Source organism: Dryobates pubescens, chromosome 24 (genome assembly GCF_014839835.1).
Source record: "Dryobates pubescens isolate bDryPub1 chromosome 24, bDryPub1.pri, whole genome shotgun sequence".
NCBI lineage: Eukaryota > Metazoa > Chordata > Aves > Piciformes > Picidae > Dryobates > Dryobates pubescens.
In genome coordinates this window covers 4,213,411-4,237,287 of record NC_071635.1, presented here as the reverse complement: position 1 = coordinate 4,237,287, position 23,877 = coordinate 4,213,411, and the positions used below count along the sequence as shown (strand labels likewise).

Genomic DNA, 23,877 nt, shown 5'->3' with positions numbered 1-23,877 from the left:
GGAGGCCAATCAGATTGGCAGTGCTGGCAGAATGTGTCAGGAAGTCCCAACTACTGCCACAAAATAATGAAAGCATGGTTTTGTGGAGGATTCATATTAGTGGTGGACTACACTCCTCTATTCATGACTGTGGATTTAATCTATTCTCACACTCGGGGAGAAGTCTTCTTTGGTTTACAATGTGCTGTTACAGTCTAATTTTTAGTGTAAAACTACTATAAATGGATTTGTCCTTGATTTTCGATACTCACTACTGCCCATGCTGAATTCCTTTTCTAATCATATGGAGGCCAAATGTGTTCTTTACACACTGGTACTGCACTGCAGAGTTTATTATCCTACCCTCTAAATATGCTGCTGTTACGTGCTCCAAGTCCAGTGTATTTATATGCCTTAGATATGTTTATCACTAGCAAGTTATGAGGCTTTGTAAAAACTGCATTTATCCACCGAATTTTCTATAATCATTGTTAAACAGGGACATGTAAAAGTTTTCTGTAGAGGGAAAAAAGGTACCTCAAAATAGCTGTGCTCCTGTATTTATAGCTTGGTTCATGGAGGGAAGCATTTCATGGAATAATCAGGCAAGAACAGATGACTGCTGAACAAGCGATCCTGGGATGAAATGATCTCTTCCTTTTGAATGATGGCTCACAAACCTCTTTCACTGAAACTCAGTCCTTGAGTTTTGGCCTGGGGTTTTGCCATCCACCCATGCTTATGCCCCTTACTCAGGAGATAAATGCTGCGACTGTAGGTGTTTGAGGAGAGAGTGGAGCAAGGCACCATCATGTGCCTGTTAATGACTGACTCAGTTGCTCTCACATGAGTAGTATCTTTGCTAAGTCCTAGCCCATATTGTAGAATCACGGAATGATTAGACTTGGAAGGGACCTTTAAAGGTCATCTAGTGTAACCCCTCTGCAGTCTGCAGTCTTCCACTAGAGAAGATTGCTCAGAGCCCCAAACAACCTCTGCTTTTTAGCCTCTGCTAAAGAAAGGCTGTCCCCATATTTCTTACATCACATGATGAAAGACTAGACATCAGACAGCTGGCTTTCAGTCTTGTGCATGCCATGAGAGCTGATCCCCAGTCACTGCTGTAGTGCTTGGTGATGCCAGCAAAACCATTGCAATTGTTCTGCTGTCCAGGGTTTGTATTGTACATGTGGATACCATAAAGGTCTGTGAAGCCACTAGCTTTAAAATGGTACTGCCCAAGCAATGGCTGACAGGCAGCACCTTGCCTCTGAGATGCTTTGACATTGCTTATGGCTACAAAGACATGAAAACATTTTAAATGGCAGAGAGAGGGGTGTGTGATGCTGCTGTGTGATGTAGCTGGTTCAGTGTGGTTCCCCACTGGCTGAAGGAGGTGGGGGAACTGCTCTTAACCACTTGTGACACAAAACAGATGCCACGCTCCTGTTTCAATAGGTTTAACAGCATGACATCCTTAGTTTTTGACATGTGCACTTTGAAATATTCCCAGAGAAATTTTCTGAATGCACAACTGCCCATGGAGGTGGTGGAGTCACCATCCCATGAGGTGTTCAAGAGGGGATTGGACATGGCACTTGGTGCCATGGTTTAGTCATGGGGTCTGTGGTGACAGGTTGGACTTGATGATCTTTGAGGTATCTTCCAACCTTGGTGATTCTGTGTGATTCTGTGAATATTTTCTGTCACAGTTGTGAGCATGAGTGCCCATGCATAAGGGCCTGAGCATTTCTTTCCTCATCCCCAGCCTGATGCCTGTCTCCTCCCTGCCTCCAGGTACCAGATACACACCGGCCTTCAGCACTCCATAATACGGCCAACTCAGCCCAACTGCTTACCTCTGGATAACGTCACACTACCTCAGAAGCTGAAGGAGGTAGGTTATTCCACGCACATGGTTGGCAAGTGGCATCTGGGCTTTTACCGCAGGGAGTGCATGCCCACACAGAGGGGGTTTGACACGTTCTTCGGCTCGCTGCTGGGCAGTGGTGACTATTACACACACTTCAAATGTGACAGCCCTGGCATCTGTGGCTACGACCTGTATGAGAACGACAACGCAGCCTGGGATCACGACAATGGCATCTACTCGACACAGATGTACACACAAAAAGTGCAGCAAATCTTAGCTTCTCATAACCCCAGGAAGCCTATTTTCCTCTATATTGCTTACCAAGCTGTTCACTCACCCCTCCAGGCACCAGGCAGGTATTTTGAACATTATAGATCGATAAACAACATCAACAGGCGGAGGTATGCTGCCATGCTGGCTTGTTTGGATGAAGCCATCCACAACGTAACCCTGGCTTTGAAGAAGTATGGTTACTATGACAACAGCATTATCATATATTCTTCAGACAACGGGGGGCAGCCAATGGCCGGAGGAAGTAACTGGCCTCTGCGAGGAAGCAAAGGGACCTACTGGGAAGGAGGTATCCGTGCTGTTGGGTTTGTCCATAGCCCTCTCCTGAAAAACAAAGGGTCTGTGTGTAAGGAGCTTGTGCACATCACAGACTGGTTCCCTACTTTGATCACGCTGGCAGAAGGGCAGATCGATGAAGATATCCAGCTGGATGGCTACGACATCTGGGAAACCATTAGTGAGGGCAGACGTTCTCCAAGGGTAGACATCTTACACAACATTGACCCCATTTACACCAAAGCCAAAAATGGGTCCTGGGCAGCTGGCTATGGGATCTGGAACACTGCCATTCAATCTGCCATCAGAGTGAATCACTGGAAACTACTGACGGGAAACCCGGGATACAGCGACTGGGTACCTCCCCAGGCCTTCAGCAATGCCGGCCCCAACCGCTGGCACAACGAGCGCGTTTCCTGGTCAGCTGGCAAAACCGTGTGGCTCTTCAACATAACTGCTGACCCCTACGAGCGAGTGGACCTCTCTGCCAGGTACCCAGAGGTAGTGAAGCAGTTGTTGCGGAGGCTTTCGCAGTTCAACAAGACTGCGGTTCCCGTTCGATACCCACCGAAGGACCCTCGGAGTAACCCCAAGCTGAACGGAGGAGTCTGGGGTCCATGGTTTAAGGAGGATGAAAAGAAAAAGAAATCAGATAAAAGTAAAGGTGCAAATAAGCAAAAGAAGACCAAGACCAAGACCAAGAAAAAGGCAAATCGGAAAAAAGGGCAATCGCTACATTGCCGGTCACGTCTTGCTGGTGGATAGACTCTCAGCATGCTCTTCTGCCAGGTCTAAGTCAGCCTGGCCCAACTGCCTTGAACTTCTGACAGGACATACTAGAAATGCTTGCTCTGCACTATGGACAAAAGTTGTCATCTTTTAGTGTTTTCTCTGATTTCACCAGCATGAGGTATCTCAACGGTCTACCTTCAGTCCACATGACAAACAGTCACCTCTGCAGGATGCATGGTGCTCACCCATCATAGCTACATTCCAGAGAACAACGCAGATAAACACCTGAGTTCAGTAAACTCTTTTTGGATGACAAACGGTGGCTCCTTGCCTAAATTAGTTGGAATATTTGAAGAGTGTGGAGATGTTAATGGCACATGTTCTCAAACTGGCAGAAAGGAAAAACAAAACATGAGAACCTCTGTAGGTCTCAAACCTATGACCTTTTTGATACAACACAGCAGAAGTGTGAAGTCATCGGAGTAACCTTTTAGAGAGGCTTGGAGAGGGGGCCATGATAGGAGGAAAGCTGCTCTGAACTAGTCTTTGTCTTACAGAAATCAGAAATATTTTGAAAGCTGGCTAGATGTGCTAAGTCCCCCCACTTGCAGTAAACCCAGAAGGCTGTTAGTGAACGCAGATGAACAACCAGCACACGCCATGTATAATTTATTATAGGCACAGACAAAAACACATCACCAAGGTGAATGTAATATTTAAACACTTCAAGATTCCAACAACATATAAAAAACATAATTTATTTTACAGCACAAGACTTATTTCTCTGCCATGAAAACTGGGTGATGCAAAGTACCCCTTTGGGTGCAAGGGTTGTTTGGGTTTCTCCCTTCTCCTCCCCCTTCTCCTCCCCCTTCTCCTCCCCCTTCTCTTCCCCCTTCTCTTCCCCCTTCTCTTCCCCCTTCTCTTCCCCCTTCTCTTCCCCCTTCTCTTCCCCCTTCCCTTCCCCCTTCCCTTCCCCCTTCCCTTCCCCCTTCCCTTCCCCCTTCCCTTCCCCCTTCCCTTCCCCCTTCCCTTCCCCCTTCCCTTCCCCCTTCCCTTCCCCCTTCCCTTCCCCCTTCCCTTCCCCCTTCCCTTCCCCCTTCTATATTAATTTTGTTTCCACTCTATCATTCAGAGTTTTATTTAACAGATCCATATCCTCAGAGTACTGTAAACCAAGAAGGTACTGTACACACTGCTAGAATGAGAAAGGAGAGTGATTCAGGTGCATCATTTCCTTATGTATTTGCCTCCAGTTGTTTTGAATGTAACAAAGTGATTATTTAATTTAGGAGTCACGTGAATATTGTTCAGTTTCTGTACAGAAGCTAGGCCACCTTTATGTTTTGGGGGGGAAAAAAATCTACTTTAAGCCTTTTATTTATGTATCTATTAAAATAGTTTATTTTTATGGCATCCATAAAAGCAGTCTGCCTCTTTTTTTTTTTTTTTCACCAAAGATGGCAATTCTGCCCTTATTTTACACTAACTCCATAAGATTATTGTGTTGATGTTCTTTTTGGGGCAGGGATGATTCTATAACAGCTTGCTTCTGAACCAGAATTCCTTCTCCCAATATGTAAATAATTCAAGACATGGTTCAAACTTTGCCCTTTTTCATGGTGTCTGCATGGATGATTAATGTATGCATTGACTGCCTATTCTTAGTGATCTGTGATAACTGATACAATATGTATATATATATACATGGTTCAAGATGAATTATGTTAAGGAAAATTGATGATGCATTTGTGAAATAGCTGTAACATATTTTGGTGGAGTTTAACATTAGCATGCTTTTCAGCTGTACCTGCCTTGACTCAGGTATCATGTTTACATAGGTGGATTACAGATGAAAATTTAAGCATTTGTAAAATCAGTGCCCACTAAAATCTGAGTTTTGTCCAATGCTCCAGCACCCCCTGACCTCTACTGGAAAGAAATTAACTGCAGATGTGTGCTGCCAAAGCCTATAAATTGTGATCATTTCAGTTATAGAACAAAATGGTCAATAACAAACACTTAGAAACATGTTAGATGTATTCTTAGAGTTACTTTTGTAATGGATATACTGGGGAGAAGATTCAGAGATTCATAGAATGGTTTGAGTTGGAAGGGACCTTAAAGATCATCTAGTTCTAACCTTCCTAGATCAGATTGCTCAAGGCCTCATCCAATGTAGCCTTGAACACCTCCAGGGAGGGAGGCATCCATGACCTCCCTGAGTAACCTGTTGCAGTGTCTCACAACCCTTACAGTGAAGAATTTCTTCCTAATCTCCAGTCTAACTCTCTCTTCCCCAAGCTTCAATACATTCCCTCTCATCCTATCACTACAAGCCCTTGTAAAAATGAGCATTCTTGCAGGCCCTTTTCAGATACTGGAAGGCTGCTCTAAGGTCTCCCCAGAGCCTTCTCTCTTCCAGGCTGAACAGCACCAACTCTGTCAGCCTGTCTGCATAAGGGAGGTTCTCCAGCTCTCTGATCATCTTCATGGCTGTCCTCTAGACCCCCTCCAGCAGCTCCATGTCCCTCTTATAAGATAGAAAGGGGCTTCTGGAATAGCTATTTATTATTACTAATTATATAAGGATGATGTGTATCTGCATTATATTGTCACTGTTATTTTTCATATTGTGTGGTCCTTAAGGGGACCAATTAATTTTCTTAGAAATCTGTGTAGCTTTACTTAATATCCAGACTATTCAATGAGTAATCAGGAACTCAAGTGTTCTTTAATTTCCCACCTTTTTTTTGGTTGTTTTTGTTTGTTAATGTACCACTGATGTCCTTACAAGAAATTATACTAACATCCTGAGGTATTACACTCTAAATGTGATGTACAAAATTCTTGTCTGAGAAAGCACAGCTTTTGTTGTCCTTGGGGGAAAGTGAGACTTTTAAAGTTATTCTGTCAGTATACAGATATATGGACAAACTGGATAAATGTAGAAATGATGACTTTTTATGATCTAGCATTTCTAGTTTGGAAAAGAATCTACATTTCAGTAATAAACATTAAGACAGAAGTGAAGGAAGCAGGAACGGATTTTGAAATATTATACTGTCCAGTTTACAACTTAACACATAAATCATGATGTTTGTGTTTGAAATACCCCTGTGCTGCACACTGAATTTAGCATTAGAAAGAAATAGTTATGTTTCTGACTTTCCAAGGTCATTAAAAAATGGCTAAAATTCAACATGTGAGCCAAACTATACCTAAAGAACTAAAATATTTGAATGCATTTAGCCATAATAGGAACAAAAGGCACTGTAATAAAGTGTTATCCTCATAGAATCAATGATCACCCTTTTTTGTGCAAGTTTTATGGTTGCTTTGGCTTTTATTAGGCTGAAGCAACCAGAGAGCATTATTCTCTGACAATTTTTTATTCTACAATTATTTATATCTGTTCTTTCTCAGGAAAAAAAAAGGAGTCCTTGAAAGTAATTGGCGCAAAGCTGAAGAGTGGATCAGTTCTTGCATGCCTGTATACTAAATAAATGTGCCACAAGAGTAAGTGAAGAGAGTGCACAAGGGGAGTATGTTTTCTAAGGCTGCATTGCTTCTTAGTTAGGTGACTGAGGGGCTGGAGAGCCTCATCTACAAGGACAGGGTGAGGGAGATGGGGTTGGTCAACCTGGAGAAGAGAAGGCTCCAAGGAGACCTAATAGCAGCCTTCCAGTACCTGAAGGGAGCTACAAGAAGGTTGCAGAGGGACTGTTTGCAAAGGCCTGCAGGGATAGGAGGAGGGGCAATGGTTTGAAATGAGAGAAGAGCAGATTTAGACTGGATGTTAGGAACAAGTTCTGCACCATGTGGGTGGTGGAACACTGCAACAGGTTACCCAGGGAGGTAGTTGAGGCCCCATCCCTGGAGATATTCAAGGTGAGGCTTGACAAGGCTCTGGACAACCTGCTCTAGTGGAGGATGATTCCTTTGAAATTGATACTCTGATGTGGTATAGGGCAAAAGTTGGATTTAGAGTGGGTTAGAAAATACATTCCACTTGGAAGCCTCTCTGAATCTCTAGCAGAAAAGATTCTAATGTGAAAGTAACTCTGTTGCAATTTTCCTCACTGCTCTCACTCAATACCTTTTTCGCTCTAGCAATACAATGGTCTCTAGTTTGTGGTGATGCCATAAAGCTCTCAAACCTGACTTTCTGTTTATGGAGTTGTAAGTAGTCCACACACTCTCACAGCAGGATTTCACAGCTTATTTATGTCTCACAATGTGTTACATGCCCAGTCTCAGGGAAGGTATGATAGGTAAACACTGCCAACAGTTCAAAGCAGGCTGCAACCACAGTCACATACTCTGAAGGGAAACCAACAGTCCTCCTAACTGCTGGGCAGGTGCAGCATAGGAGTTCTCAGTTCACTCAGGCTTTGTGCAAATGCACTACTGAAAAGCAAATGATATTTGGTATAAGTCAGTGATTTGTCTCTCTACCCACGTTTTTAAGGGATCTAGAAAAAGACTGGGTGGGAGGAAGAAAGATGGGGAGGTTTTACTTACTATTTTTCAGTTGTCTTGAGCCTTCTATTCTCCATATAAGAAGGTAGGTCTGATGGTAACTCTCTGATCTGGCCTCAGGACAGCCACACCTTTGGGAGGACCAGCCTGAGCAAGGAGACAGTATTTCTTCCTTTTGTTGTGTTGTTGATAGCTGTGATCCGGGATCATCATCTCTACAACAAGGCAACCCTAAGAGTGAGAAGGATAACTGCAGGGAAGAGAGGAATAAAGAAAAACATAAGAAAGAATAAAACCCACAACAAACCAGAAGCAACAAACCTCATGATCTGTGCTCCCTGAACATAGTATTACACTGATTTGCTTTTTTAAAGTCTTTTAAGTGTGAAGAATATTTGTGTTGTCCTTTTCAGATAGTCTCAGTTTTATTCTTTGAATTGCTCTTCTAATGGTTAGATGCTTTTAGCATGTTAGTTTTTATTATTATTGTTGTTGTTATTATTATTGTTGTTGTTACTTACTTTGACACAAAGTTGGAGACAAAACATTATCCTGGCTGCAGATAAAGACAGGCAGAATAAAGTGCCCAGAATGGTAAGTAAACCTAAAATGGCAGCATTTATGGATTGGTCATATCGTAAGACGTGAGGGAAAGTCCATGTAGTTGTGAAGCTCAGTCACGCAATACGAGTTATTATAGCTAATGGGAATCATTAGTGTCTGAAGATGTCCAAAAGGTTCTCTGTCTGCTGGGACATGAGACTTTTTGGAAAGAGAATTAGGCCATTAAACCCAGCGACCTTCTCTTTCTCCCTGGCAGTAATGGGTGCCGATTGGATTTCGAGCTGATGGAAGAGCAGTCATGTTTCCATCTGTGCAGGACTGTACCTAATGGGTTATCTGAGATATTGTCTTGACAACACTGAAACTTTAGAGGGTTGTGACCATGCTGCACAGAGTAAGATGCTTTTCCTTTCTTTCTGTTTCATGTATTGCACATTCAGCAACCAACACTGACACTTTTGCACAGTGATCCACAGGTTGAAAGTTGCCTTTTTTAAAGAGCATTAGCTTTCTGCAGCAGAAAGTGAGACAGCAGCAAAAGTGAGAACATATGAGATCAGATACTAGGCTGCAGCATTTAGGGAATACACTCAGAATGGGCTTGCTGTTAAAATTTCTAGCAATTGAAGGAGCTTCAAATTTGGTTGATGGCAAGGAATAAGAGTACTTTCCCCAATGCAGTTAAACCAAGGAAATGAGTATGACTGAATTCTCCTTAAAGGCCAAGGAGTTACTGAATTCCTCCCAGTGGTACTCTTCAGTGCAAATAGGGGTGCTGAATCTGCCAGCTTTTACTCCAAAGGTGGCTCAGAAAATCTCTAAGATAGAAAAAGAAAGGAAGAAAAGAACATGTGGTATGTTTTATAGGACATTTGTTTTATAGGAAATTTTCCCCCTCCCCCCCCCCCCCTTTTTTTTTTCAGATATGGAAATCTATGAACAAAAAGATTGTACCTTTGCTGATTATTGTGGTGCATTATATGCAAGTCCCAGAAAAAACACTTGGTAATTTTCAGTATGTAACAATCACAGACTAACTACAGGTTCCTTTGCAATCTTGTTTTAAACCCAGCGAGTACTCATCAGTAATGTTCCAAGAAACCAAGTAAAATATAGATTAATTCATACTATATATACTATAAATTATACTGTCAGTGTTAGGTCTGCTTTTCCAAAAGATAATATTAGCTCAGAGAGAGATGCTGGAATATATAATATACCTGTTGACTACTGGTGTAATGAACTGTGCTCTGAGAACAGCAGTAACTTTTCTCTTTCTGCTCTCATTCTTTTATTTTCTCATTTCCCAGACCAGGCAGAGAAAGCATACTCCCACAGAAAGAAAGAACTTAAGATTTAATTTAGCAGTCAGATAACACAAGCCTCACCTCAGCATTCCATTCCTGTTCAGCACAGTTCTCAATAATGTACTTAATTTCATTTCTGTGAAACATATGTCAAGGCCTTGATGAAGTGGAGGGGTTGCAAAAGGCAGGCCAATGTGAAAACACAAAACTGTTCTCTTTCCCTGAATTATGCTCATTTTCACCTCTGGCAAGCAAGGCAATAATAATTGATATAGATACTATTAACAGATTGCAAGAAGATCTAATCAAGTGCCTGGATTTGAATTAGTGCTGCAACAAAGGTATGTTCCATGATATGGTTAAAGGTTATCTCCTAAATTCTGTTAACTTCAATTGCAATCAGGGCAATGTTGCTGAAGTTTGGTTTGCAGCTGAAGTAACTGAACTGATTAATGACTGTTATTGTGAATTTCCATAATGAGTGGAGAACATAGTCCTGAAATGTCATATCAGCATAGCCTGAAAAATATAGTTTTTAAAGTACCTTACCAACATCAGAGTCTCAGTAAAAGTCAAGTATTTAATCACCTAAAATCACTGCAGGCTGTGATGTTTGTTGTCATTCCCTAGATATGCTTCAAAAGATCACTTTGGAAAATTAGTTGGCAGGGCCATGTTTATTACCTCTTTAAATGCAGCTTTGCTTCTGCTAGTTAAGATTAGCCAGCACAGACTTGCGCACAGGACAAAGTCAAAGTGACTCTAAAAGAATGGTTTGGAAAAGGACACCACTACTGCCAGATTCCAGTACATCTGGGGAGATTTGCTAAATTCTAATGAGACAGACTCATTCCTTCCTTGTAGGTGACCAATATGGGGTTTTATTTTTCAAGATGGCTCGAGAAGGAGGGGCAACATGGCCCTGTGAATGAAGAGTGCCAAGCTGTGACTGGTATCATACATGGAGTAAAAAAATTCCAAGCTGCTTAAAGGGAACATTGTAGGAGAGTAAACTGAATGTCATTGAAGAAATACTCCATCGATCATCATCTTTTTTCTTCCCAACCTTCAAAGCTCTGAATATTGGCAAAACTTAAAGGCCAAGGGTGTAACTAGTAATCTCTTACCTTTGGGCAACCCTTATAAATCTTTCCCTGACAGCGTAGCTTTTTTATAGTGATTGGTTCCAGTTTTATTTGGATTTTCATTACCAGATTTCATTACATTTTATCACTCTGGATGGAGTGATTATAGGTAGTGTTGATAAAAAGCATACTGGAGCTTTTTTGGTTGGTGGTGTTTATCTTGACCAAACTGTTTAGGCTCTCCAGTACTTGCTATTCAATCTCTTAGCATAACCTAGTTCTAATATACTTAAATAATCGACCTCTTATTACTATGTGGCTAGGGAGGATTTGAAAATTAATCATTTCCATTCTACTTGGACAGCAGAGGAAAGTATCTGCAGTTAATAAACGTTAACCTCCACAAAGAATGGTTTGCAGGGATACAGAGGGAGAGCACAGCCCTGGCCTCCAGCCCAGATGACTTCAGAAACTCACAACCTTTTGTCTTTAAACATGATTTCTTTGAGATTTTTACTACCACTAGATTTCCCTCCCGCTCTTTGAAAGGAAAAAGGCAAAAAGATTCATTTTGCTTTCAACATCGGAAGGGAAAGTCTGCTTGGACATCTCCCCCCTCCCCCCCCGGCCAGAGTAGAATGCCAGCAGAACAACAAGAAATGCCTAGCTTGCATCAGGAAGAACATATCATGCTGCTTCCACTCACACCACCCTCCTCACCCTCCCACAGCCCCAGCTACCCAGTTATTAGCAGGAAAGCCATTACATGTTTTATCCTGTGAGTATGCCAAAATCCAAGTTATCCCTGGATAATGAGTGAATTTAGATGAACCTTTCCTGGTTCCTGTCCATATTCTCAATCACTTTCTTCTAAGCAGTGACTAAACTTGTGGGATTTTTAAATTAGAAATTAGTGGAGGATTTTCTCTAGTACAGGTTCAGCAGGCTGAGATCTCACTGACATCTGTTTCCTGCTCATCCATGCCAGCAAAGATCAGCATGACTTCTACTAGAAGGCAGTCCTTGAAGTCCAGCTAAAATCATGTCTTTCTTGGTTACTCCTCAGAGCTACACAAGAAAGCATTTCATATAACAGAATCCTAAATTCATAAACAAATAATACTAGTTGTCATTGTCCTGTCTGCTTATACAGTAGGCTGGTTGAATATGGTTTCTGGCTCACCTTCCTGGTGCTGTGGTATGGCAGTGGTGCTGCCCGGGCCTAGGAGGCCCACACCAGGCAGGTGCCCAGCCTGAGGCCAGGGATCCTGGCCCGGAGGCCCTCAACACCTGAGAGAGAGTTGGTGCAGGGCCTGGAGGGATCCAGCCAGGACAGGGGCAGCAGGGAGTGATCATGAATCTGTTACTTGCCATTGTAAATCTCTTGTAATAATTAGTGTCTGAGTTAAAAGCAAATATGCCTTCTTTCTAATTTAACTTCTTGTTTGTCTACAGATTCCAGCCATACGTCCCCAAGACTCGGAGTCCTTTGGCACCTGGTATTTTTCTCTTGTGATTGTACTTCTCTTTTCCGATCTTTAATTTGTTTAGAAGCTGAACAGATTGGGTCCTTGGAGTCTAATCATTGTATGGCCCTTTCTCCTCCATTCCTGAAGAGGTACTGAGGATTTTTGCACACATTCTCCTTTTTGTTTCAGTAGATGATGTAAAATGTGGACATTGAAAGTAAATGCACTATTCCAGTGTTAGTCTCATTCAAGCTATGTAACGGAAAAAATGGCACCTCCTGAGAAGAAAAGAGTGCTCCTCTGCCTCTAATAAATTGTGTGTCCTTTGTGACTCTCAAACACACATCACTTTGTGGTTGCCTCATCCTCCTTGTTGCATACCTCTTCAGCAGTCCTTGTGCCATCTGCAGATCTTGTCTGCAGTCATTTTGCATGGGCTGGACCCAGTTCTGCTGCCCATGAAAACATCTCCTTTTGAAGATGGCTTCTCATTGACAGCTACACTGGAGATCTGTCAGGGAGCCATTGGTAATGGAATTTGGCTTATGGACTCCTTGTGCTTTCAGAGTTATTTTAACCTGTTCATTGCTTGATTCAAGTAACAAAACACTTCGGCATCCAGGAGGCTTGAAAGCCTAAATCTCATGTGATAGAATGCAGCTGTAATGTTCAAAATCTGCCCTCTGGAGGCTGCACTGAGCCTAGAGCATCCCCTACTGCTTCAGTCTCAGGATGGCACCCCCAGTCAAGGAGCCGGGAGAAACGGGGGGTAGGGGAACACTCAGGCTGGCTTAATAATCTGCATCCTAAAATGTTTTGCTGTACCTGATAAGATGAGTAATATTTTCCCTACGATATATCAAATATGTTTGTAGAATTGTCTGCTAATTCCAGAATTGATTGACTCTGGAATTGCCCATTGATGCCCCAAAGATCAGTCTTTTGTGGTTTTGTTTGTGGGTTTTGTTTTGTTTTGTTTTGTTTTTCACCAAGTGCTTTCTGCAGATATCATCAAAAGCAGAGTTGCTCTGCAAGGATATCAGTGCTGCTGGAAAACATTTAACAGCTTTAATATTGAAAAGAGGCCAGGTCTGAGAGTGTCGTTAGTACTGTTTACAGGTCCAGTTGAGATACTTACTGGCTTAAGTGAGCATTTTGGGAATTTCTAATGTAGATGTGACAGCAGTAAACCAATTTGTTTATTACAGGCAGGGTAGATGGAAGAAAAACTCCTGGTGATGTAACAGAACCAACACTCTTACATTCCCGGAGGAAAAGACATGTCCATGACTCTCTCCTACATTGTCTCCTGAGACAAAGACCTTCTCAAGGTATGAAAGCACGTTTCTAGTGCTATTATTGAAATGGATCCATCCAGTACTCTCTGTCATATTACGATTCCTTAGTTTATTTTAGAGAAACAAAGAAAAACTTCCTTTTTGTTGTCTGTCAAATGTGCTGCATTTACCCAGCACTGCTGCCCCTGCAGCATCTCAGTGATATTTTAGCTCTCTGCCTTTCACTCTAATCATGTTAGGTTCTTCCTGATTCACTCAGCCCTCAATCTCTCATTCTTCTCTAGAATTTTATGTCTTGTTTGTCTCTCTCTCCGCACTTGCCATTTAAACCGATTTCCATCAAAAGCAGTAAAGCTGTTCATGACTCTGGATCTGGGCTGGCCCTGTAAGTGTGTTAGTTATTAAGCAATGCAGACATTTCCTGATCAGTAAACAGGTTACCCTGTGCGACTAGATGGAAGATTAAATAGCTGCTTTTGTTAGGTAGTTGAAGCACAGGCTTTTGCTCAATTATCCAGCATGCCTTTGCCTGACCATCTGCTTCAAGCGGAAATGAATCTTTGGCTTTAATTATAAATCTCTTATGAATATTATTTTTTCCTTTCTAACCCAATCTGCCCTCTGGGAGATGATTTGAAATCCCCCTGCATTGTATGAAAGGTGGGTGGGATTACCAGAGTGCCTGGTAGCTTGATTTCCTTTTGTTTTTATTAGCCTTCCTGTTAATGATTTAAAATCTCTTTATGTACTTGCTGCAAGCTGAAACAAAAATCCATGTTAGCAAACTGCGTTTACAAATTTGCTACAAGATATCATGTTATGAAGCAGCCTAAGTACCAACATGTTAAACCATATGGAAAATCCACCCTGATCTTGCTAAATTGGTCCAATGTTTAATTACCCAGATCATTAAAAGCATGCACCCTCTTTCTAATCATTTTTTTTTCTAATTTCATGGTCTAGCCCTCAGATCCTATTATAATTCTTTGTGTGTTCCCCAGCAAGGTGCATGTAGCATCTCTGCTGTAAGGACAGCCTGGAGGAGCTGAGTTCAGCGAGAGAAGATTCCAGGGGGGGCCTTAGAGCTGCCTTCCAATACCTGAAGGGATCCTACAGGGAGGCTGCAGAGAGACTTTTCATGGGGGTGTCTAGAGACAGGACATGGGGGAACGATTTGGAGCTGAGGGAGAGTAGGTTTGGACTGAATCTTAGGAAGAAATTCTTCCTAAGTGCAAGGGTGGTGAGACTCTGGAATAGGTTGCCCAGCAAGGTTGTGGATGTCCCCTCCCTGGGGGTGTTCAAGGCCCTATTGGATGAGGCCTTGAGCAACTGAGTTTATTTGAGAGGTGTCCCTGCCCATGGCAGGGAGGTTGGAGTAGATGATCTCTAGTGTCCCTTCCAGCCTGAGCCATTCTGTGATTGTGTGACTGACACCAAACACAAAACCCTCCTACTTCAGGTGCTGCTCTCCTGCAAAGAATTACTCACCTCAGTAAGGATTTGTCATTAAATGCTTTGTGGATTCTTTTTTAGTGGTGGGGGGTTTTGTTGTTTTGTGGGGTTTGTTTGTTTGTTTGTTTGTTTGTTTGTTTTCAAAGAAAGGGTGAAATAATTATTTTAAATTAAATGGTGGCAGGGAAGAGGAAATAGAGAGCTCTAAGCTGGCTTGTCAGGGGAGCCCTTACTATTACTAGGAACCTCTCTGGATCTCTTTGCTTTCATCTTGTGTAGAGCTAGAAGGGAACTTCTCCTTCCCCTTCCTCTGGCAGAGTGGATTTCTTTTCATTCATCTTGTCAGCAAACCACTCCTCATTTGGTTTCTCCTGGCTGGGTTGGCCAACATGCACAGCACATCCAGCACATACTTTTCTCTTCCGTCTACCCAGTCTGATTCACAGTACTGTCCTAACTTGCATCTTCTGTGGTGCAGGGCAGCAGCTCCTTTTTATGACCATGGAAGACAAGAAAAACAAACTGAGTTACACTTCTTGGCACACTTTCCAGCTCCACTAGAGAACTTGGCCCTTGCTAGTCAGTAAGAAGACCTTGAGCAAGCAGAGGGATCTTTTTCCTGCCAAGCTGTCTCCCTGAGCAGAGGCCAACTTGTAGCAATGCTGAGTGAAGGTGAGTCAGTGAAAAATGGACGTGGGTAAACACTGTTAATTGATGGTAAGGCAAATTGCTTTACTTGAAATTAGGGAGAGAATCCTTCCTGCACCCTTTGAAAGTGCTTGACCATTACAGCACTTCTCTATTACCTTTGAACTGTGTCAATCTGCCTGCCCCACAATGTCACCTGGTGCTTTGTGTGGTACTGCTCTCTCTGCAGACCACTCAGGTCCTGGATGCCACCTCCCAAATCTTGTCATCTCAGCACTCACTGCCACAGTTACATGAGCCCATCAGTTTATTCCCTTTATGATTTCACTGTACTAAGTGCTTGTACAGAAAAATGTATCTACACTAAATGATTCATACAGCTCTTAAAGGAGTCCTGAGAAGGTTTAGCTGCTACTTTATAGAATGACAGAGGCAAATCTCCACAATCTTCCTTCCTCCACCCCAGTGAAAATGATTCACTGTGATTCATTCTCACTCCCTCCCAAGCTGTGTTCTTCCCTGAAAAGTACAATATTTCTTTTCATGTTCTTTATGAATACTGTGGCTGTGGCTTCTTTCTCCTGTGTTTCTCATAGAGAAGTTTAACAGCAGCTCCTGTAAAGAACAAGCACCCGAGGAGCATGAGAGAAAAGCTGGTATTTTATCTGGAACCAATTCTCTGCACCTTCAGAATAATATATCAGCTCCTGGCAAAAGGAGACAGGCTCTGAGAATTGTTCAGCTGGACCTTAAAGCTCTTGGGCTATGACATGCAGAATAATAGGATTAGGGAGGCAAGAGACGAAAAGAGTTCTTTTCTTTCCCCTGAAAATGGAGGCTGTGACTTTACACTCTGGGCCTGAAAAAAGAATACATTGGTGACTGCACCAATGTGATTGCTTTGTGTAAAGCTTGATGCTTGATCCAGTTCTTCATCTGTGTTTGAATGAAGACCTCCAACAAACACAAAAGCATTTGGTTTTTTGCACTGGTAGATGACTGGTTAAAACCTGTATTCTCAGTCACTGTCTGTGTGTATATTTAGCACAATAGCAGATAGTTGGGCAATAAATGATAAGCCAAGAGGCTTGCAAGCATTATCAGATGTTAGCAAAGCTGCTTTCATGGCAAGACAGATAGCTGCATTGAGCAACCCGACCCTGGAATTTGGCCACCTTTAATTTTCCATTTGTATATTCTACTAAGTTGATGTCTTCTGAGCGTTCATCACTAGCACTATGCCCTCTCTATACATATGGCTCTTAGGAAATGAGGCTTGCAATATGTGTTTCAGATTCCAGCTGCTCTGCTCTGGGATGTGAGAAGTGTGCTCAGACTCATTAAATCTTCAAGGCTTGGAAGCTGTTCTTGTGGTTACACTACAGACAGTATCGCCTGTGAGACCCAAGTGCTGTAACTGGCACAGAGCACAGCACATGCCAGAGTTCAGCAGCAGCTCCAGAGCCCACTTGAACACGTCTCATGGGTTTTCAGCTGCTGAGGAAAAGGTGCTTTTTAAAAGAAGTCAGAAGTTAAACAGATATCCTTGGAGAAGCTGAAGTTGGAAATATTTATCATGTGAGCAATGGGACACACACTGGATTGCGGCTGCTTTGGTAGGCTTCTCAGGAGACAGCAGCCTTTCCTCCGGCTCATGAGAAGCAGAGCTGCCTTGCTGTCTGTTCTCTGCCTTAAGTTTTGTCAGTAAAATATGATACAGTGGCTGATGCTGAATTTTTAAGCACATAAAGTCCTACAGGACTAAATTTCCCCAAGTTAAGAGGGGACAGTGCTTTTTATAAACGTGGATAAGCCAGCTCTGCTACCAAGCCACTTTGGCTGCTTCCAACTATAAGCAGAGATCCAGAGGCTATTTGAAATCCATGAACTGTATGCTCATGGACTCTTTTTCTGAGAGGCTGAGTTGCACGTGTGAGTAAACAGCAGATAAAGTAAAAGCAACCTCTGTGTCACTGGTGATAGATGTCAGGGAAATCAGAGGGAAATGTTAAATTGGAAATCATTAATTGTTGAAGGGAGAGGAAAAGGAATCTTTGCCTTTAAGCTTGCTAATGTCTTGAATTCAACACAGCTAACCTGAAATACTCTATTTCTTTCTAACTCTGCTTCTCATTTGCTTTTGCATGGCTTTCATCTATAGTGTGACATTCCAAGTCACTCTGAAAAAGCTGCCTTAGGAATATTCTTGGCAATGCTGCAAGCAGAAAGTACAGGAAACCTCACAAGAGACTATGTTCCAGCAACACTGCCATCCACGTTTCACAGCTGCAAAGACATCCAAAGCAAATCTGTCTTTTCCCTTCTGCAGAACCTTGCAGAGGTAGATGTACCTGAGACAGAAAAGTTTGACAAAATTACACCACAATCATGGCCCACAGGTAAAAAAATTAGCCCGTGAGAAAAGTTTCACAAATCAAAAGGGAAGAAGAACCCAGTTACTGTCTGGCAGGCACAGCACCAGACAGGGTGGGAATGCAAAGGGGAAGGATTATTAAGGGCAAACGTTGCTCTGCTGTTTCTTGTAGCCACATTTGGCAAACATCTGTAAGCAAAGAAGAGCTGGTTTGCCTCCAGTGCTGCTTTGCATCACCACATTTGTTCTGGCAGGACAGTGAGGCGGCTTTCAGGATATGTTTTGGTAACTGCTTGTAGGTTACCTTTCTGAAAGCATATTGAAGTAAAGAAAGAGAATGTACACATTTATGGGGGAGTTAACCTTGTTAGTACTCTTACAGGTAGCCTAAATTAACTGCAAAGATTTACTGCACAGGTGGATTGGCTTCATCAGTGAATGAAATAAAGTCAGTTAGTGGTACAAGCTCTTAAATATCATCTTAAAGCTGTACACTCCATCTAAAACATCTGTGAGATGGAAGAGGTCCTGACATAAGGAAAAACCTTTTCACTGTGAGGGTGACAGAACACTGGAGCAGGCTGCCCAGAGAGGTTGTGGGGTCTTCTTCTCTGGAGACATTCAAAACTCACCTGGATGTCTGGAGTCACCTGTGTGACCTAGTCTAGGTGATCCTGCTCTGGCAGGGGGGTTGGACTGGATGATCTTTTGAGGTCCCATCCAACTCCTAATATTCTGTGATTCTGTGACAAGCCCATATTGACTTTGTCATTAAAATACAAAGGCTTCAGTGCTGACACCATATAAGAATTTAAAGGGCATAAATGCAATTCAAAGCTTTATTGGCTGAGTTCACCTTCTGTTTAAATGCTGCCTTCCTTGAATGACACAGAAACTCAGCTTTAGCTGCTATCTGTAATGTGCTGCAGTTTTCAAAGCTCCTCAGGATGCCCCTAAAGGCAAGGTAGTATAGCCAGACATCTGCGTGGCACTATGATTGTGTACATGTAAACAGTGAGGCACAGCAGGAAACAGTTTATCAACAATTTTCATCAGTAATTTTTAATCAGAACTCTCATTTTGTGATATGTAACAGTGGAATAATATAAAATTCACTAGGCAAATTAAGTGCTGAATAAAACTTCTGTGAAAATGCAAAGATTTGGCACAATAAATTAGAATGCTCTGATGGTGGCCAGAAAAATGCAGTAAATGGTCAAATGCTTGGCTGGTAAATTTATTGTAAGTGAAAGTATAATCTGTAAGTAAGAATGACTGTGGGTGTCTAAAGTCTAACTGGCACGGGGTTCAAGAATTAAAAGCTGGCCTCAGCATGAAGAATAAATCACCTATAGAAATATAATTTTGGTACACTTCTGTTCCAACATTTGAGGATACAGCACCAACCCCAAAAAGGCATCACAGAGTCTGTCTTTATTTTGTGATGATGCAGCTCCAGTTCAATTCAGAGAGAAGTTAACTAATAGCGTTTAATTATAGCTACATCAAAGGCTTGTGTCAAACAGTGTAGGTAAGTCAAACTGAAATATAAGTCAACTAATACACTTCTGAAACAACATTTCCAAATATATTAAAGTTAAGAATATATCTAAATGTATTCTTAAGGTATTACAGCAATAAGGAGATATCAGTTCCTTGCAACAAACGACTTTCAAACAGAAAATAGTAATTGTGTAGAAAGGGAAAGAATTAACAAATACTTTATTGCACTTTAAAAATGTTCCTGATTGTCATGACCTTTGCTCTTTCTCACCTAGCTGATCTGCATGGATGAGCTACTAGTTGAATTGGGTGTAAAAAAAAAAACCCAAAACCAAAACCCCCCAAGTCCTTCAGGATGACTGAAGTCTTTGTGTTAAGGTAAAAAAGTGAGCATGCAAGGTCTTTATGCCCTTCTCTTACTTGTTTAACTTCCAAACAAAATTCTGGGGGGTTTTGTTTTTGATGTTTGTTTGTTTTGTTTTTTCCTGTGATATCTGTGCTAGGTGCTTCAGGACAGGATGCAAGAACCTGTAGCTTTCTATGCTGGCTCTGGTTGTAGTTTGCAAAAGTTTCTTAGTGGCTTACATCACTGTATATATCACCTGACGTGATAAAACCTCAATGATCTTGATGTCTTTATAGATGTCTAGTCCCTCCATGTGAGTTTTGCTAAGCTGTTGGAGCTGGTGCCTTCTAGTAGCATTGAGTTCCACGGTTTAGTTACTATGGAGAGGTATTTTTGTGTCAGTCCTCATTTTCACACCTTTAATTTAATTGCGTATCATCTTGTTCTGGGTGGTGAGGTGCAGAGACAGAAGCTTCTGAGTCACCTTCTTTAATTGATTAATATATCCATCTTGTGAATTTCTTTCTAGAAAGCAGAGACTCCATCTTTTCTGTCCCTGGCCATACCAGAGGTTTTACAGCCCCTTAAGCATTTTATTCTCCTAAATTTTCTTCTTCTGCAGCACACGTCATGATGTGAAGCAGCAAATGCTGCAGGGGGCTGTGTTGTGTCTTCCAGGTGCAAAGGGTTATCGGCATCTTCATGCAGCAAAAGCTCTAAGCAGTGAGACAGGACAGTGACCAAAAGAATGTTTTAAAAGGCAAAATTGCCAAGCATTTGTATCCACCACATATTGCAAATGCATTCTAATATTGGGTTTGTGTGTTGCATCTAAGCAAGTGGGATTTTCTCCTGAGAAAATACGGCAAGCTGGGAGTGGTGATGGTTTTCTACAGTCATTTGCTCTTAGGAGAAGTGCTTGGAAAAAGCTGGCCTATCTAGTTGAAATGCTGGGGAATTTGTAGGCAGGTGAGATGTAGAGGCACTCATGAGACTGTAAACTCTGATTCTGCAGTACTAAAACATCGTAAGACTTCTGTTTAATAGGCACACTGTGGTCAGAATGGTTTTACATCTTTGCAAGATTGCATTCTGCTTTCCTGCAGCAATACCTGAGCTCTTCCTACTGGCTTGGAAAGCCATTTCACCCACTGCAAACGTGAAACAGAACTACAAATGAGTTCTGCAGGTGCTGGATAAGGTACAAAATGCTTCAGGGTGGCATGGTTACCCTTACACTTGCACAAAGATGGCACAGGCATGTATTCAGTTTTGCTGATAAACTGTTATTTACAAAGCCCTCCAAAATCTCCATTATTGCTCAGAAAATATCAGTATGGAGTAGTAAAACTAGTGAGCTTTTTGATAACTTGGCTGAAATTACCATAATGACTCTCAGCATGCAATAATATTTTCCCCTTGGAGTTTGGAGTGTAAGAGTTAAGAGGGCTCAAATCCTTTATTATTCTGGGCAGCTGTAAAGGAAAGTATTTTGCATTTGGTGGAGAGAAATTACTTAAGCATGTAGTTTAAATTGAAAGTGATCACAAAACCAAAGTGATCTGAATTGAAGCTATCATAGCTGTTCACATGCTTTAATTTGATCAAGGAAGGGAAGGAAATTATTGCTTAAAAAAAAAAAGGACAAACACAACCCCCACACTCCCCCACTATTGCAGGAAACTGATTCTTGGACATTTTATTTCTAGAAGGGGAATGAAGCCCGTGTTAATTCATGTAGTCATCCAAATACTGCAGCTGCAACACTTTCTATCAGATTGCAGTGCAACAGCTTCTGAGTTTATGTCAAGTGTCAAGGGTTATTAAGCTTTCCGGGTTTCATAGCGTTGGTAGCTGAGCTGTTGAAGCCTAAAGCTAAAGGGAACTTTCGTGGGGAGCGACAGAGACGGCATTCAAAAATACTTACAGTCACAAAGAGTGCAAAAGAGAATAAGTGAAAGATATTATATAATACCAAAATGTCAGAAACTTACTGTCCTTAGAGAAAGGGACAGAGAATGAATCCACAAGTGGTAGCTTAAATGCTCAGTTACTGCTTTGATTTCTACACTTAAACCAAGAGACTTAAACATCTTCAGTCACATTCGTGAGTGAAGCTGAGAATGTTGTCTAGGCCCACAACATGAATGTGCTGCATTCAGAGTTGGTAAAAACGTCATGCTTTTCCTTCCAGCCCTGAGCCATCCCAGACATGTTCTTGCTCCATTTCTACCACAGCTGAAGTTTTCTTTTGATTCCTGTAATCAGAAATACAGTGATGATGTTCATCTCCCGAACAAAGCACAGCAAATGGTAAGAGCAAACACCCATTCTGTGGGGTGGGAGTTAGGAAAATAATCTCCTACCTGAAATACCAGCAATGTCTGTTGTCTGTCTCAGTGTTAAATTTATCCTTACCCCACTGCATTCTTTCCACTAGAGGCTCACAAGGTGATTTGCATTTCTTGTGCTTCCATTTCATCTCCTCTATAAACAAGAAGCAAATTTCTGCAGCTGGTATGGCTGCAATAGACCTTCCATTAATTACATTAAAAGGAAAGGAGAGAAGAAAGAAAAAATAAAAGAAAACCCAATTTTGAAGCAGTAGGGGAAATTACAGCAATTCAAATGTGTCATGAATGGGGTTAAATAAAAGTAAAGAACCACAAAAAAGCCACACAAGGTGCACTTATTGCTCTTTAACTGTATGGTTGGATTCTGTTTTTTTTCTGGGAAGGGCCCCATGTGCCATGATTATTACTAGTGACAGCTGTCAGTTGCTGGTTGTTCCTCCCAAACTGCTCAAGGCAATCAGATAAACAAGCCTGCTTGCCTGCTATCACCAGTTCCTGTTCAGTTGTGCCTTTTCCCTCTTGTCAGAGCTCTCTTCTCTGACCAACATGCTCAAGTACTAAATTAGGAAATCCAGCCTCAATTTGTGAATTTTTATAGACAATGAAGTATTGAGATGTCTCTACTTCAAAATCTATACATTTGTGCAGCATAAGCATTTACCTCTTTAAATATCATCATTATTTTCACACAGATGCCTCTGTAACTTTTGTGTAAGAAGATCCCTGTGTCAGAGAGGGAATGGCTGCAGACCAGTTAGCTTTAGCTACCTCGTCTGCCCACAGCAGAGGGAAAATGCTAATGCTTAATATTTTTTTCATGACCCATCATCAATCTGTCACTTTGAAAAATAATAAGAAGTTAAATTAATTATTCCCATATTGATTCCTCTCTGCCAGATTGATTAGACTGTCCTCTCCCTGCATAAACCCCCCCAAATACCAGTCTAGGGAACACTTGGCACAAAAATGCGCTGCCTCCACCAAATGACTCATTCATATTTCATTGTTTTAAGAGGTTTCCTCTGTAAATGTTTAATAGCTGATGTATATATCCAGATGACCATCAAGGCAGGAAACTTAAAAAACCTTGAGTGCAAACTTTTGTGGTTCCTTGTCAGATAAACTTTTTTAATGGGAAAGGAATTAACAGCTCGCTCCTAGCACAAGCTGATCAGATTGTTACAAATCCTGAGTAACTGCCCAAATACTAATCTGCCCAAATACTTGCCATTAACAAAAAGCATGAATTACTAAATGCTTGCAAACAAGCCTGTGACAGTGGTTCACCTGTATTCTTGCAAGGGAATCTTATTAGTTACACAAACATTATGAGGCACAAGTTCCATTATTTGAATCCAAATTGAATTCGTGTCTTAGGATATATGAGATTGTGTCCATGTATTTCTTCCACACTTCTAATACTTGACAGCAAAACCCTTAACTATTTATTGATAGCTTCTTTACCTTTCAGCTGGTTCAAAGAGACCGGCCTGCTTCAAGCTTACCACTTACACAGAGGATGAAGACAGCTTCTGAGTAAGTACAGCCATGGTAACTCACAAAGTACTGACCTAGGGAGTGAGACTCCTGTGCTAATTGATACAAAATCTAAACATTCGAGTTGTAAGCATGCAGGGGCCATCAAAATTAATTGCACTTGAGTGTAAACTGTTGAAAAGCTAAATCTCTTCAGGGAAGGATTTGTGGAAGTGCATTATCCTTCAGGGAACCATGCAAATCTGCATTGCAATAGCTTGTTTCCTGAGCTTTCCTCAGGGATCATAGAGAATTTATAGGAAGGCTGTATTTTTGAGTAGTTACACCACATTTACCAGCTGCACAAA

The 23,877-nt window shown here is 41.7% G+C and overlaps 1 protein-coding gene across 2 annotated transcripts in view; it reads left to right on the top strand.

Annotated features, from left to right (window-relative positions):
• Nucleotides 1-3,986, top strand: part of ARSJ (arylsulfatase family member J) — a 107,718-nt gene extending 103,732 nt beyond the window's left edge. For both annotated transcript variants that reach the window (XM_054172625.1, XM_009895991.2), the window contains one exon: nucleotides 1,777-3,986. In XM_054172625.1, the coding sequence (XP_054028600.1) occupies nucleotides 1,895-3,184 (1,290 nt within the window). In that variant the 5' untranslated portion in view covers nucleotides 1,777-1,894 and the 3' untranslated portion in view covers nucleotides 3,185-3,986. The remainder of the gene's footprint in view (nucleotides 1-1,776) is intronic.
• Nucleotides 3,987-23,877: the final 19,891 nt, after the last annotated feature.